Source organism: Sceloporus occidentalis, unplaced genomic scaffold, assembly GCF_023333645.1.
Source record: "Sceloporus occidentalis isolate IW3139 unplaced genomic scaffold, rSceOcc1.0.p SCAF_173, whole genome shotgun sequence".
NCBI classification, from domain to species: domain Eukaryota; kingdom Metazoa; phylum Chordata; class Lepidosauria; order Squamata; family Phrynosomatidae; genus Sceloporus; species Sceloporus occidentalis.
This window is the reverse complement of record NW_028317153.1, coordinates 13284-31063: the sequence shown is the minus strand read 5'-3', so window position 1 is coordinate 31063 and position 17780 is coordinate 13284. Positions and strand designations below refer to the sequence as shown.

General features: G+C 40.0%; 1 protein-coding gene across 1 annotated transcript; it reads right to left on the bottom strand.

Moving 5' to 3' along the window:
* Positions 1–10265: 10265 nt before the first annotated feature.
* Positions 10266–15770, bottom strand: LOC149279257 (CDK5 and ABL1 enzyme substrate 2-like). The gene is made up of 9 exons (XM_089501399.1): positions 15391–15770; positions 12825–12917; positions 12616–12693; positions 11814–11922; positions 11395–11557; positions 11164–11261; positions 10860–10966; positions 10505–10709; positions 10266–10406 (listed from the first exon to the last, which is right to left on the bottom strand). The coding sequence occupies exons 1-9, from the start codon at positions 15768–15770 to the stop codon at positions 10266–10268; spliced, it is 1374 nt and encodes a 457-aa protein (XP_089357525.1).
* Between the last annotated feature and the right edge of the window lie 2010 nt (positions 15771–17780).

The window sequence follows — 17780 nt, the reverse complement described above, 5'->3', positions numbered from 1 at the left end:
GAGGAATCCTTTGAAATAGGTCAACCTGCAGTTTTTCCTGGATTTCAGGAAAGGGTGGAAGAACAGATATCCATGGCTGATGCTTGCTCTAACGACAATGAACGTCAACAGCTAAGGGAAATTCTAATGGAGTTCCAAGAGATCTTTGCCAAAGATTCTTATGATTGTGGTTTTACTAACCTTCATGTCGCTAGGATCCAGACTGATCCCGATCTACCACCCGTATGTATCAAGCAATATAGACTACCTTTAGCGTCCTATGATGCGCTACAGGATATCATTCGGAATTTAAAGGACCGGGGCATTATCCGTTCGGTGCACAGTTCGTATAATAACCCCATCCTAGGAATTCTGAAGCCTAATGGTCAATGGCGTTTGTGTGCTGATTTAAGACAGCTAAATAAACGTGTGTATATGTCTGGATGGCCTGTACCCTACATAGACCAATACTTGGTACAAATGCAAGGATCCAAAATATTTACTGCCCTAGATTGTGCCCAGGGATACTGGACTATTCCGGTACACAAGGAGGACCAATACAAGTTGGCCTTTACATTTGGAAAACAGCAGTATACTTGGACCCGGATGCCTTTTGGTTACATAAATTCTGGTCATGAATTTGCTGTATTCATGCATAAAGTTATGCCTGACGCATTTGAAAGGGGAACCTTGGCCTATGTGGATGATATTTTACTTAAAAGTACATCTTTTGATAAACATATTCTGGAGATCCGACATGTTCTTACTCAATTAAGAGAGGCAGGAGTTAAACTCTCATTACAGAAAGCCCAATGGTGTCGTACCAAAGTCAACTTCCTTGGACACGAGGTAACTTCTGAGGGGTTAAGTCCACAGAAGAAGAAAGTTGAAGCCGTTCTGAATGCCAAAACTCCTACCAATGTCAAAGAATTAAGATCATTTCTAGGAATGATTAATTATTCCCGTAAGTTTATTGATAACTATGCAGAACTAACAAAACCTCTTTTACAGCTGCTTAAGAAAGACGTAAGATGGAACTGGGGGGAAGCCCAGGACAAAGCCATAGACGAGCTGAGGAGAAAACTCACTCAGGCACCCTGTTTGGCATATCCGGAGGGAGGTAAGCCTTTCTATCTGGAAACCGGATTTACTAATTTAAGTATAAGTGCGGTTTTGTATCAAAAACAGGACAATCTGAACAAAGTCATCGCATATGCAAGCAAAACCTTGTCACCGGTTGAAGTGAAATTCAACAACTGTGAGAAAGCTTTATTGTCTACGGTATGGGCATTACAGAATTTTCGGAGCTATATCCACGGCGAGAAGATTATTGTAGAAACTGCTCACCAACCTCTACAATATTTGCAGAGCGACAGGATACGAGACGGTAATCTTTCTAATAGTAGAATTACTGCATGGACTTTATTCTTACAGGGATGGCCGTTAGAAGTCCGTTATAATCAAAATAAGAAGAACGTAGTTGCCCAGGGACTAGCAGATCTACATGATTGTGCTGCTCTACCTCTGGATGATAACTCTACCGGAGATGATTTCCTAGAGGAACAATTACTTTCTCCTTATAAAGCGTATGACGAGGAATATTGTCGACCACTATCGTGTGTATACATAGATGGTTGTTCATATCATATCACCATTATTAATGAACGGAAATTGGTTGCAGGTATTGGAATCACCTGGACAGGTGATTATCCAAATATATCTGTAGGATACAGCATTGGTCCTAAAAGCAGTCAGATAGCTGAACTTTGTGCCGTATATAAGGCCATTCAAATGGCAATTGAATATGGTGTTAAAGAATTTATCATAACCGATTCTAACTACGTGCGCAATAGCTTTGTCGAATATCTGCCTAGCTGGAAACGTAACCAAATGCTGAGAAGTAACAACAAACCTGTGAAGCATGGTAAGCTGTTTTGTAAGATTGATGAATTGGTAATCAAACATGATTTGACCATTTATTGGAAGAAAACCAAAGGTCATTCTAAGATACAAAGTATCGATAAAGAAGGTAATGATTTGGCTGATTCATTAGCAAAACAGGCAGCCATCAATGGAGAACTTTTTAACATTGATGATCTTATTGGATCAATTCAGATTGAAGCCATAACTAGACAGCAAGCTAGAAATGAAGTGGACCTTAATATTGCACAATGGAGTCAAGAATTTCCCAATGAGGATCTGATCACTAGTCAAAAGAACGATCCCGTTATTGGTCGATTTTATGAGTATATAAAAGATCCTATTGCCAATCCTATCACTGATGATGATTGTAAGGATAATGAGGACTTGCGAATCTTAATGAGATATAAAGTCCAATTCAATTTAATGGATGGATTGCTGATCAGAACATCCAAACATGGCATACAACAATGGGTAGTTCCTACCACCTTTAGAGGTTTATTGTTGCAAACCCACATGATGCACCTACATCTGGTCATCGTGGGGATAAGATCACCTACGAAATACTGCGTGATTATGCCTATTGGCCACATATGCTAAGAGATGTGCAAACTTATTGTCGAGGATGTTTGATTTGTCCGCAATTCCAACCTCATGCTCCAACTCATCGTGCACCACTTCAGAAACGAGGAATGTCTCTACCTTGGTCTGACATACAAATCGATTTCATAGGACCTGTAACTAGATCCTCAAGAGGTAACAAGTATATGTTAACTGTTACATGTATGTTCACCAAATGGGTAGAATGTATTCCATGCAAAGAGAACACTAGTTCTGTGTGTGCAGCATTACTAATCAATCATGTATTTTCCAGATTTGCCCTTCCTCAGAGAATCGAGTCAGATCGTGGAAGTCATTTCACAAGCGAAGTGATGACAAAAATGTGGAAAACCCTAGGCGTGAAACGCAAGTTACATATCGCCTACCGTGCAGCTTCTAGCGGAGGGGTAGAGCGTTATAACCAGTCCATAGTAAATATACTCAAAAAGTATGTGAAAGAATCTGGCAAGGACTGGGATGTTAAATTGCCCTTAGTTCTAATGGCTATTAGAGCTACACCTAGTACCGCCACTAAGATGTCACCTTTTGAATTGATGACAGGCAGGAAGATGGTTTTACCACAACATTTGCTATATCGCACATCTGATCATAATTTGATCAACGCTGCAACAACCCATCAGTATGTTGAAAATCTACGTAAACATCTTCAATATGCATTTGCTTTTGCACAAAAGAATCTAGGAAAAGCAGCAATCAGTGCTAAAACCTACTATGATCTGAAGACTACTAAGAAAGAATATGAAATCTCCGACCAAGTTTATCTGTATAATTTTGCACGAAACCAAGTAAAGGAAAATAAGTTTCTACCTTCTTGGAAGGGTCCATATGTTATAATTGACAAGATTTCACCAGTAGCTTATAAGATCAAGATTCCTAAAGATGGTGATTTTGTTGAAAAATGGGTTCATATTAACCAATTGCGTTCTTGTCATCCCAGATCTCAGTTAAGAATTATAGATAATGATTCTGAGTTAGAAGACTGAACATCGGTGTGAAATCAGAAGATCCAAGTCAACAATGTGGTATCGTATACAACTTGACATGTGGTTATGTTATGTGATAATGTATATCCATAAAGTTGATTTCCATACCATCCAGCAACTATTTTAAGATTGATAGGTAGATTGGATAGCTATGTTTTAATGTCAAGTGATATTATAAGTACGTATACTCATACTATTCTTATTTTTGAATATTAAGACAAGGATTCAAATCCTGAAAGATGTCCAAGAAGGATGTGGCGATCATCTGGATCATATTACTTCTGTGTCACGAGATGCGGATGGAACCGATCGCAGAGCCTGGACCATCCTCTGGTATCATGATCCAAGAAGCTCCTGGATTCATCCTTACAGAAAAGAGGATCCTAACACAACGTGTGTTTGTCAGCTTAGACCCGAAGATCTCCAACGAAAAACAGTACAACGTTTCATCGATGCAGCTCCCTGAATTAAAGGCCTGGTACCAGATGCATCTTGAAAGAGCACAAAGACGCGTTCAAGAAATTTTGGAACAAGCCAGGAAGCCGTTTGTATCGAGCTCCATTACAATGGATCATCGAGCTAAAAGATTCCTTGTTGCCTTAATTGTTGCCTTGGTATGTACAGCCATAGGTGCAGTCGTTGCAACCGGTATGTCTGCTGCAAACTCTGTTTCTGTTCAAACTTTGGAGAGCGAAATTCGAGGCTTAAAAGGAGAAATCAATGCTATTCATCGGGAAATGGAACGACAAAGAGAGTATCTAGTAGATTTAATGGTTATGGTAAATGATACCATTGTAACCACAAATATGCATTCCAAATTAATCTCTCACTCCATTAATTTGCACCAAAGTCATGAACAATTCAAACGTGAACTTTTGTTTGTGCACGACCCGATATTATTCCACACACTTTCATTTTTGGACGAAGTGCAATCTGGAATGACTGATTTAACCAGAGGACACATTCCTTTATATTTTGTTTCAGACGATATCGTTCGTAAAATGATTACAAAAGTCGATGGCAATACTGTGGAACCCATGCAACTAAATCTGGCCTATGAAATGGGAAGTGCTCTTCCTCTTTACATTGATCCAGAGAGAATGGAAATATGTTTCTTATTATCAATCCCGTATGTTACCCCACGAAATATTTTTCAGTTGAAAACCATACATAATGTTGGAACATGGAAGGATGAGATCCATGTCAGAATCCAAACCCCTGCTGTGTTGGCTTTTCAACCATGGGTACCAGATTGGTATTCAATACCTATTTTGACAGAATGTGTTAAATTTAAGGACAATAATTTTCAGTGTGACGGGAATCCTTTTATATATGATTCTACTAATGCCTTATGTGGAATTGAATATATTAAGCACGGTTCTGAAAAGTGTCAAGTAACTATGACAAAAACTGGTGATAATGCTCCAGTACATGCTATCTTGGTAAAAGATAGATGGTTGGTCAGTACTCTGTACAAAAACATGAGTATATTTCGGAGAGATCAAGTGACTAATAAGGTGATAGCCTTGCCATCTCCAGTGTCACTCATCAAGGTACCCCAAGACTCGCGTATTACTGTAGGCACTGTTACTTTGTACCCTGCTAGTACCGATGTTTGGGAAGGGGAAGTTCAAATGGTTGATGCATTTCAAAATCTTGATATTCCTATTAATCCTGATCTCCAATATCTGCTTGACCATAAACCTAACCATACGATACAGATGTCTATCAGGAAGAATAATATTTCTGTTGACGCTTATAAGTACACAGAACAAGATACCAATATCATACACAATGTGGATTGGGCATATTACAACGACATCATTTTTGGTTTGATGATTGTAACAGTTATTATATGGCTAATTATTCCTACTGTAAAATTTTCATTAATGACTTCTCTTACAGGAGCAAAAGTGTTCCAATCTGTGCATTATACCCCTGCATGTCCCATGTCGGACAACATGATTTGAAGTCGTAAATATACTATCTGACGTTTGTTTAGATCATTCTAAAGCAAACTGGATTTTGCTTTGTCATAATCTAAAGGGGGGATTATGTCAGATATTTTATCATAGAAAACATGTATTCCATATATTCTGTACTTTACATGAACACAAAATGGAGTCAGAGCCATTTTATTTTACTTAATCATGTAGTGATGATTTCTTTTTGTCCTTGTTCCCTCTATAATAGAGAACAAAGGAGTATTCATGTATATAGATGTTTCAGCGAATATATGATACAATTAATGTTATCTTCCATGAGAAAGTTAAGGAGTAGACGCTGCATATCTTTAGAAATGTAACTTGGAATGGGGGATACATGGTAAGACTACCAAGGCCTGAGTTACTATCTAGGAGGTAACACCTGGCGATTAGGGTGACCAAGGATAAATTCCAAACACATATGTAATGGTTTTAAATTAATTCTTAGACCAGAGCGTCACTCACAGGTAAATTAAGAAATTACAACGGTGTAAATATGAGTAGAAATCCTAATTTTAATGGGTAAAACCCACCGTTATGATTGGAGAATTCCAATCAAGAGGTGGAGGCTATGATAATAAGCTCTGTTTTTAAGCTTATGTCTTGGATAATTAAGAGAAAAAAAGAAAAAGGAAAAGGACGGACTGATTCACCAAATTTACCCCAGAGAATTGGAATCTAAAGATCCTGGCACCATATTTCACTCTTGGAGTTACTTTGAGTTCTAACCTATATAACTTTTAGAAAGTTATATTCTTTCCCACTTAATTTCTTGCCACTGAACCTGGATTAACTTCTACAAGGACCAGTTGGACAACAGCAACAAGTGGTGGTAAATATAATTGTTTTATTATTCTGAATAGAGATGAATTTTGTCTTCTTCGTATAGAATTCCCTGTTTCTGGGAAATAGTATATTGCATTATTGTATATGACGGCTTGTGAGACTGCAGCTTATAACCCGTGATAATAACAATAATGAAAAGGTATTTTTACCTGTAGATGAAGTTTGACATCATTTGCATCTATTAGGAACTTCACTAATACTCGTAGACATTATTAAATTACTTTTTAATTTGTCATATTAGTTAAACTAATATAAGAGAGATAGTGATATCTTTATTACTGCCCTGATTATTATAAATTTTTGGTTGCTGAGTGGACTGGAAATTAATTGTGTGTTAGACTCATATAGTACTAATTCATATTGATAACTATCGATAATATATTGTATTTGAATTGATTCATTTTTGACATGTTTTAAGAACTTTGTGTTTTATATTATGCACTGTGTGACCCATATATAGATTTTATAAATTGTATTTACAATAAATATTTTTTGATTGATTATTTTGGTGATATATATCTGATTTGAATTATAATTTTCGGTGATCTGAAAGAATTTAGGATCGGAGATAAAATATAGGGTATCTCCTTAAATTCATATTGTGGATGTGGTACTACAATATTCGGTAGCGTCGTTATTTTGTGTGTGTGACAAAATATTGGTTTTGCCTATTTTGTCTCATTAATATCCCTAACAATACCCAGGCAACCAGTAAATGCTGGAACCTAGGCATGATGGGACTGTGATTGCTGTTAGCAATCTCACTCCTATCACCCCAAGCCAGCCAGTACATGCTGGTACAGGGTGGCTGTAAGTGCAGACCCCATACTGCTGGCAGCATCAGTACACAAGCCAGGTTTCAGCATGTACTGGCTGACTTGCCATGATAGAGTGTGATTGCTAACAGCAATCACAGTCCAGTCATGCCTAGGTTCCAGCACTTACACATCCATTCTATCACACACACACAAATTCATTCATTCACAGATTCATTCCCTCAATCACGCATACTCATTCAATCACGTGTATAGCTGGGGGGCAGGCAGAGGGGTAAATTCATAAAGGGGGCATTATGCAATGGAGACGCCACAGCAATTTAAAGGGACCAACTATAATACAGCTTAAAGTATCTACGATGGCTGGAGTGTCGCTTTAACTCTTGCTAAATTTGTTACCATAAAGGGATCATTCTAGAACAATTTAGTTACTAATCTTTACGGTAATCTCAGAAAAAACACAACCTTCTCAATGGGTTCTCCATCCACAACGTTACCGCAAAGAATAATACAAATTGGAGAGGTATTTAATCCAGTAGGATACCACAACATCTAAACGACTGGCTGGAATTCTTCGTAAGTCTCGTTAAACTGAATATAATAATAATAATAATAATAATAATAAATATATATATATATATATGATTTTGTTTTCCAATAAGATGCTCAAAATTAAAGAACATTTACACAAAAAAGCCACAATTTTGTAAATCAGCTTTAAAAATATGTATTTTAAAAAAAACTTTATTCACATCTACTTTGTAAAGTCACAAACGCATCGGTAGGAACACATCAGAATGAAATAAAAAACAAGGTGCTGGGATCGTTTTACTGGAAGAAACACACAATATCTACACAAATTCCAAAGGATTGTTTTCATTGGCATCAACTATTCTGGAAACACCAGAACCATATAAAATTAGACACGATATGGCATTAAGCAAAACCTCGTAACACACACAAATATTATTGGATTTCTAGTTGTCGCTTTCACAGACACAATATTACATACCTTCAATATGTATATTAAAAATAATAAAAAGAATTCAGTAGAATGTATCTCCAATGATAAATTGCTTGACAGTCCCAAAACCATTAACCATTTTATTGCCGGGAAGGTCATGGATAAATGATTGCTGGACAGGAGTGCATATGACTTGGAGTAATAGTTATTGGCCACATTGTAACGTAAAAGAATATACGTGGTGCCTGAACCATGGTTAACTCTATAATTTTGGGAAGGGATACTTTTTGGAACCAATTCTTGATTCTCTACTGATCACGGTGACCTTACAGAGGACCCATCATAATCGCCACAGCATTAGATGATCAGTACTACAAGATATTTTGAAATCACACAACTTTGCTTTTTCTCAACAGGTCCATCTAGACTTGACGGGGAAAAATCATAAAGGCAAGGTATGTATATACACATAACCACAAGCGTTCGATTATTATCACCGGTAGGAGTTTGGTAGTGTGCTATGTTGCTTTAACATAGTGTTTGTGACGTCACACTTTTCTTTGCAACCCAACAATATTTAGGGTATACCTAGCATGCGGCAAAAAGTTAAGCCAGCTCGACTTATGAACCGGAAAGGCAGTGGCAGGCTTAGCACAGACGAGGTCTGTATGATATGGTATTAAGGTAGTATGATAGTTATTTTGTGCAACTGTACATCTCTCCGGCCCTTGGGAGACATGGGAAAAGCACGTCCGATGTGCCGTAATGAAAGTATGTAACGTCGAGGGCTTCCTTTTTAAACGCAAGACATTTGCTGGGGTTTTTAATTGCGGTCGCCAGTAGCTTAAGCCGCTCCGACATAATCATGAAAATGAAACAGAACAGGGAAAAAGCCTTCTAGAAGGAGATTCTCTAAACACGCACAGTTCTTCGCCTCGTAAAGGAAAAGCAATGTACAGTTAATATCCATTAAATTAAAGCCCAAGTGCGTTTTGCTTGCACGCCTAACAGAATTAGTGGGAAGCACAAGCCCTGGCGGAATAAGACTCACCTGCATACAGGGAAAAGCTGTCTCACAGTGGAAGATATTAATACAGATAGTCTAGGCGACAGGACTGCCACGGAACAAAGAGAAAAACAGCACATATTACCTACAGTAATTTTTTACATCGGTAGTAATTCTGTAAATGAAGACATTTTTTGGAGACAGTACTGAAAAGATTGTTGATACTCAAGTTTCTAAAATAAAAAGGGAAAAAAAAAAACGCAAAAAGGTTATGCTGACGTTTGTGCAAGATAGATAATAAATTAATATTACTGGTACCAGACCAGATTCATTTAGGCACATATCTTCTTTAAATCTCTATGCATAATAGTTAAACGTTAACTTTTTTTTGGAATGCAAATACCAGGAAGCAATAGATATGAACATATTAAAAAAAAAATCACCAAAACAAATAATACAATCTCAATAATACAAAATCTCAAGAATCCAACTTCCACGCATCACATTCTCATGTTAGAAAAATAAACAAATGCGGATAATGTCGTTTATTGCCTTACGGTTTTTCCCTTAAAAAAGAAAAATAATAATAATAATCGTTTCTATTCCTTGGCTTTTCTTTTTTAAGCTTGACGCAATTATCCGCTTTTTTGATTGGCATATTTGGACACAAACATATTAAAGCCATGACTTAATTCAACATCTTCAATGCCAGAGTAATACAAAACCAAGGCACTGAAGTGGTTAAGTGTGCTTTTCCCATGTGTTAGGAAAGTATAAGGTCTTAAAAAGGTACAGAAGAGGGGGATTTTTAAAATATGCATTTACATGGACACAGGAAAAGTACACTGGATTAAAATAAGAAGATTGTTTTAAACGAGAATGAGAAACAATGTAACATGAATGTGTTTAAATAACCTGCAATAAATATACTGCCATACAATTAACTTTAACTGCTGTGCTGGGATCCTTCAGCATCTTCCAAGGGGATGTACAGTGGGAACTCAAACTGGCCTTGTGATGCGCTTAGCATCTTTCCATCCCAGGGGTATCTGATGCAGAGGATTCCTTTCTTGTGCTGAACGACAGTCATTTGTAGCATCAATAAAAATATTTCCCACGAAAATTAAAGACAGAACCAGAGAATAAAAGATGTGCAGCATGAACCCGCACGTGGTGATGTCACAGCTACTTCTTCTTCGTCAAACGCCGGAAGTGAGGTAATACTTGGGCCTCTGGGAGGTAGAGCGCTAGCTCCATAGCAACAAGAACAGTCAGCTCAAACCCAACCAGGTCTCGTCTATTGGCTCTAAAGCGTTCTTCTAACTTCTGCATTGTGGGGGGGGGGGGAATAAAGACAATTTAGCAACAAAGTTGAATACAGGACATGTGCCACAGAAATTCAAGATCCCCACAGATATACTTACATCCAGCAGATGCTTCAACTCTGGTTTCTTAAAGTCACTGCTGATCTTGGCAGCCAGCAGAACACACGCTCCGGCACACAGCTTCCGGTTCTGTTTGTTCACCTTGCCCTGCAGGACTAGCTTCTCAAAGTAGACGTAAGACATGGCCACAGTAACCGGTTCCAGATTACACTCCACTGCTACGTTCCTTATCTCACGCTTCAAGCTGGGGAAGAAGAGAAAGGACAGATACTCAATGCATCTATAAGAGATCACAGCCTAAGATACCAAGTAGATTGTTGGCCGTACACCGTGATGTGGCACACCACAAAAAAAAAAAAAAGGTTCCATTTGCATATGGCCCCCAGATCCTTACCTCCTGATCTTACTCAAGGTCAGTTTCACATGGGGGAACTTTTCTTTAAATGTTTCATTCATATCTTTTTTCAGGTCGGATGGCTTCACGTATTCAATCACAGTAGTCTAGGAGAAAACACCAAAAAAAATCTTATACATTATATCTGATAACATTTTTGCCTTTTTAGCCATACCTACACTACTAGTACAGCTTAAATGCAATTCTCGGGACAGATCCAGTGACATACACAAAGGAAAACGCGTCAGCATTATGTATTCCACGATCCATGAAGACAAAGTAATACAGGAAATCAAGCACTTACCATATAGGAAGCAAAGATGAGAACACGCTTGTGTTTTCCACAAGGCCACTGCGGGTCATCAAGAATATTAGGGTTGTATTCTACAGCTTCTGCTTCTCCTGTACCTGGAAAGGCCAACATAAAACACACAACCCAACCAAATGTCAGTTTCTATAAATTGTTTTGTTAATTTTTTTTTTCAAAATTACAAAGATGAAAATTAATATAAAAAAAAAAAAAAAAACCATCTACCCAGCTCTGTTCCGGATGCCATCGTTGGATACCTTGACGAGGAGACATTTCGTTTGGTTGGTTCATGGGAGCTGACTCTGTGTGTCGGGACAGGAGCTTGCCCCTCATTTTTTTGGCTGGCAAGAGCATTTGTGGGGTATAAATATTTTGCATAAGAAACCACCTGGTGATGACAAGAACAAAATACATATAAATAATGAAACAAAAAATATACATCATCAAAACAAAAACGGAGGATATGAAGGCACAAGTTTAAAGGACCGTTCAGAGGCTCCTTGCAATGATCCGGCACAAGTATTGGGCAATGAATCTGGAATTGTTTGTTCTTGAAAAGATCATTTAACATAAAAATAGTTTTTCAAGGAAATGTTTTAGAGAATTGCATCTTGTCACGGCTATACTGAATAAAGTAATCTTACCTGCCCCTCAGCACCGAGTTCTACACCTTCTATACCGAATACTGTATCGCATGAGGAAGCGACTCCCCCAGAAGCATGCCGCTGCCTGGTCCCCTCCACTCGCAAATCACTGAAACAGCACCACAATATTGCATTAAAACAGGAAAATAGCTTAAAGCTCGCAGAGAAATCAGATTTCAAAGTAGACTCGTGGACCAAAAAAATTCTAATTTTTGTTTTATTTTTGGTCCATACATTTTCATTGTTTTTACTTTTTCTCATGCTTTACCGTCTGCATTCTTCTCTCCTCTTCTGAGTATTTGCACAACACGGCGGAGCCTTCGCACTGTTGCAGAAGTACCCCGAACAGGAGAGAATAATGCAGACAGAGCAGAGGAGAAGCAGAATCGGAGACAGAGTGGTGGATGAGGAGAAGCATTGGTGGCCCCTCCTTGCTTTCGGACAAATTTAACAAAATTAGTTAAAATTTGTACGAAACCGAATGCATACGTTTTAAATCGTGCAATTGTTTAATTCAGAGAACGTTGTGCCAGCGATGTGTCTGGTTTCTTCCCGCAGAGGGTGAAGCTCTGATGCCTCACCAGGTCAACACATCTAATTATTAAAACACTATAGAATCGGGATACAAAATTACCCAAAAACCCATCCCTTCCAGAAACTGAAGCACAGGAGCCTTGAAGCGCAAAGGCTGATGTTAACTTTTCATTAAAGACACTAAGTAAGATGCTTTGGAAATAAACTCTACACGATGCACGGCATGCAGAAAATGAACAATAAGTGATAAAAGAGATGATATCCTCACCTGATATGAAGGCTCTCGCCGTACGGGATGACAGAAAATGCTCCACACATTGACCTTTTCGCACAGATGAGGATTATTCTAAAGAGCAAACGTGAGCAAATAAGAATGAGGAGTTACCCACATATGTCTTGGTCCTAAAAAATAAAATATGTACAAGCCAGAGGCTGGATAATTAATCGACGGGCTGGATAATTCTGCCTTCCTCTTACCTGCTATTCCGGGTGTCATAATGCCGCATGCTTTTAATGAAGTGGATTTTCCTCAACACAGACTGTCGTGGAGACTCGGGGGGGTGTTTTGACCTGAAAGTTACATAAAAGAAACAAATATGTATCATATTTAACAATATACACTATTTGGCAAAACAGAGGGTGGTTTTTATAGATTATCAGCGGAAAGGTTACAACAGCAACAAACAATGACAATATTATGATTTGGCTGGAATGAAGATGCGTAATACAGTACCTCTGATTGGCAGCGGGCTCTGGCCAATCGTCTGCGAGCTCCAAGGACCCTCTATGAGAAAGTTGGCGTTTTCTAAAAGAAAAGATGGAAATCAAGATGAACTGCCGTTCTAAGACCAAGAACCAATCTGAGTCTTTACAGCAGAAAAAAAACATGCAGACTTGACGGGCCGAAGGGGGCCGTTCTGCCGGTGAAGTCTATCTTCTATGCGTTAACCAAGATGGCGCACAAAGTATGTTTTTTACTTGAATAACCTTCAAATATTTGGTATTATAATGCTGCATCGCACAGCTGGGACGAGCGAGCAAGTCTTGGCTACAATTCAGCTTTTGCCATTAAATTGAAAAATGATGAAACTTAATTTTCATTTAAACTGCACGTTATAAATTAGAAGATAAGGCGGCAGTTAATTAAACGGCTATAAAGGATTCCTGGCATGGGTTCACGCGGACGCCGGGATATTTAAGGGCGCACTAACAGCGGTCACCCAGCACACCTCACATAAATCTCCAGAGCAATAATTATTATTATAATATTTAATGCCGCATTGGGACAATCAGATGAACTTTAGGTTAATGTTGTAAACAAATCTCGTCACGTACCTTCGGTGGAAGGTTAAATTAAGATGTTCCTGATGCCTGCACTCAACAACCAACAGGGTTATATCTAATGCGTGGAGGTGGGGGGGCCCCATCCACCCAACAATTGCGTTAACATTAAAATATGCAACATTATGGGGTTTATTCACTAAGTGAAGAGTTGTCACCCCAGCAAGCTTCTGCTGCAGGAAGAGCTTGGCTAGCCCCGCATAATGCATAATTAAATTGGTGAGATTTCTTCACACTTTGATTCATGCATTATACAGGGCTGAGCCTTTTGCTGGATAAACATGTCAGTAACGGTCCTTTATAATGTCAAGGAGAGGGTTAAAACCACAAACTCTCCCTTTAGAGAATAAACCCCTATGTGAACGGACTACTTATTCCATGTCAGGCGCCACTGCAACAAACAGAAGACTAGTTAAAAATAGGTAGGTAGCCATGGCTCCTGGGTTATTAGATCTGACTCCTAAACCTTTCATGCCATTTTATATCGATCCCTGTGGGTGTTCCTCTTTCTGGCGTTTAAAAAAAATAATTTTTTTTCCAGCCCTTAATTATCCTTTAGCTATTTTTACAAGTCAAGCATGAACTTGTTGGAGCGCCTCATTCGAGCGGCGGCCTTTCACTCACACTACACATCCACGAATTTGCGAATAGAGACGGCGATGAAATAACACAGCGAGGAGAACGCTGCTCAGCCGGCATGACCCACAACTGCCCCGGATTGTTTGCGTAGCTGCGTTCTCTTGGGATATTTATAGACGAGGCAGTAAGATCAGCGAGCGGCCATCCATAATCCAACTGTAGCGCCAACTCACCCTTCACCCAAAATCCTCATTCTGCCCCTTTCCCTGGCAACCATGTTTAAATAGTCCTTAGATTGTAGGTCATCTAGTATTTAATTGTCAGCCTATTGGAGCGTCTCAAAGCCGTTCCTTACAGTGACAGCTACCCAGGAGATGACTGCCCTGGCCGGTGTGCGACCGTCCTTACCGGCAATGGGCTGCAGCAGCATTCCAGCATAACCTGAGCCATGCCCTGGCTTTAATTGGCACAAAAAGGTGAAAAAAAAAGCTATTTCTAAGCTTTGGAAGTGCATTGTGATCCATCATAATGCACCAGATTGAGACCCCAATAAATGATCACAAGATCAGTAACCTGATCTGACCTTTACAGTTAAACCAGCAGAGAAGGTTTGATTTGTGTGACTAGCAGACAGACAACTCTCCACATAACCAATCCCTCCCATTACTATATCATGCGCGGTAAAGGCAGCTGGTCAGTAATAATCCTATTACAAAAAAAATCATAAAATACAAAATGCCCCCCCCCCCCCCCCAGTGTGTAATAGAACAGTCCGTCTAATGGTTTCTCCGGGGTAACCCTTATGAGGGGTTGTCTTAAACAAAGTGGCCTAGGGGTGATGCTTGTGAAAGGGGGTGAATGGAAAAAAGGTGACAAGAGGGGGACCGGGGATGATACGAGGGGGTAATCAGTGTAGTTTGGGATACTTTAAGGGGTTAGTTTAGGGGGGTCTCTGGGGTATTTGGGTAACTTGGGGCAATCAGATATTCTGCACCTGTTATGTGGGTAGGGGGGCAGTAGTTCGGGTTTTACCTCCTGAGACAGTTGGGGGAGGGGATGTTTAAACCAGCCCCCTGAAGAGGGGTGATTTGGGTCAGTCCCTGAGGGTGGGAACCGGACTCACCTGTGTTTGTCCCCGGTCAGGCTGTTCTGTGGCTGAAGGAATCCCGGCGAGGGCACCGAGCTTGGGGTGTACAGTCCAACCTTTCCCCCGAGTCCCTCCTCGGCCTGGCCAGGCTCCCAGGGCAGCACGACCCGTGGGCCGTTGGTTGGAGCGGGCTGAGGAGCTGGGGTGCCGGGAGGCTGCTCGTGGCCCTCCCAGGCTGGCTGGGGAGCCGGACACAGGGGTCTCCCATCCAGGGAGATGTTATTGAGGAAAAAAAGGGCGGCTTGTCTCCGGCGGGAGTCCGTCCCCCGCCGCCTTCGGCCCGGTGGCTGGGAGAGCTCCGCGGCCCGGGACCCGGGAGCTGTCACTCCGGGAGAGCCGCAGGTAGCCGCGGCCATTCTCTAAGCGAGTCCCCGGCCCGGGGAGCGGCCTGTGTTCGCAGACCCCGCCCCCACTACACACAATTGGATGGTCCCAAGGCAACAACTCGACACCACGTCTCCGATTGGAAAATGTGTCTGCCAATTACAGACAGAGGAAAAAGGCGGTCTAGCTGAGAGTAGTGAGGTCACATAGACAAGTGTCAGGCGTTCAGCAAGCATTAGGCTCCCTAGCAGAGCCCGCTATTACGTTATGTCACTATCCCAATAAAGGTCACTATTACCCCAACCCCTGTTTTCTACTGGGAAAGACAGAATTATGTCAACGATAGGTAAGTAATAGGATTAAATAAACTGGAGTTTGTAAGTTTGACACCCAGGTTACTAGCTAGTTAGTTACTAACTGGCTAGTAAACTGCTTATCGTTATATTACCTCAGGTATAACCCTCCCCTTTTAAAAACTGGCTATTGAAATATTACCACAGGTATGAAGTCCCCTTTTAGTTAACCGGTTATCAATATATTACCTCAGGTATAAACCCCTGTTTTAATTAACCGGTTATCACTATATTACCTCAGGTATAAACCCTCCTTTTAGTTGACTGGTTATAGATATTTTACTTCAGGTATAAAAACCCTTTTAATTTAACTGGTTATTGATATTTTACCGCAGGTATTAACTCCTGTTTTAGTTAATCGGTTATCAATATATTACCTTGGGTATAAACTCCCCCTTTTAGTTAACCGGTTATCACTATCTTACCTCAAGTATAAACCCCTGTTTTAATTAACTGGTTATTGATATTTTACCTCGGGTATAACCCCCCCTTTTAGTTAACCGGTTATCAATATATTAGCTCAGGTATAGAACCCCCCTACCTCAATCCTTGGGTAACAAGTTACTGATATAGTACCCAGTCACACATTGCACTTTCTGACTGGGTATGGTTGGTGTGGTTTACGGTGGCATCTAATCCGTGTCCCCGTTTATCTGTTCAATGCTTTATCTGTATAATAACTAAATAGGAGCTAAACGTATCTCGCTGAGCTTTATCTGATACTATTATGAGGTCTAACAGGGTAATAAAAAATACAGATGTCTCCGTTTGTGTGCAGAAGAAAAAAACAAATTTTGCTGTAACTCGTTCTTCGTACAGTGGACATTAAGAGGTTAACCTGCTCCCAGCGCGATTCTCACCATGCTGGTTCTTTGTTTACCCGCGTGGTTCACCTTTCTTCCATGCCTTTGTCTCATCAGCATAAGGCAGCACAGGGTGGCAGATGCAGCATGTTCCCTACTTAGCACACTTCGCAATAAAGGTTTTGAGGTGGGACACACCAGTGCTCTTTATCCACCTGAAATTAGTGCTTTGACTACCATGGACTTTATGGCTGAGAAAACATATTAACGACTGGAGTGCAAACCGTATCAACTTGTGTCATACTTAATGTGAAGGAGAACCTGTTTGGACTGGTTTAGATTGTAAGCATTACAAGCAGGGACTTCTTCATACTAATTATTGGTTTGTCTGATTGTGTTGCTCTGTATACATTGGAACAAAACTTACTGCTCACACACTGCCTGTTTTTTTGTTTATATTGTAACGGGAAGCGTTAAAGAATGAGTAGCAGATGTCAAATAATTGTACAGAGGAGACTCTCCATGTGACCATCACAACCCACAGAATCAAGTGGTGTGGTTCCAAAGGAGCAGAAAGTGTCTGGCTGTGGGTATCTGCACCTGATTTATATTTATTGACATCATATAATAATTTTACTAAATTCCCTTTTGTAAGTGAACAGGTGATATTTCCAAAGTTAGCGCTGGCTCTAAACTACTTCTCAATGCAGGGGTGTAGCTAGAAACCACAGGGTTCAACAAGCAGCACTTCTAAGCCATTTAAACCTGCCTGTGTCATGTTAGCCCCCAAACAGTTTGCCTGATTCATTCTCCCTCTGCGCATACTGATCCAGTATGCAGGAAATGGATGTGATGTCACTTCCTGCATGCTAGATTAGTTAAAAAG

Excerpts from the sequence above, each read along its gene's own strand:
- LOC149279257 (XM_089501399.1), bottom strand. The coding sequence starts at position 15,770 with ATGGCCGCGGCTACCTGCGGCTCTCCCGGAGTGACAGCTCCCGGGTCC. Across the intron at positions 11,262-11,394 it reads GGCATCCGGAACAGAGCTGG|GAGAAGCAGAAGCTGTAGAA; the intron begins GTAGATGGTTTT and ends TTCCAGGTACAG. Across the intron at positions 10,407-10,504 it reads AGTTGAAGCATCTGCTGGAT|AAGTTAGAAGAACGCTTTAG; the intron begins GTAAGTATATCT and ends CCCACAATGCAG.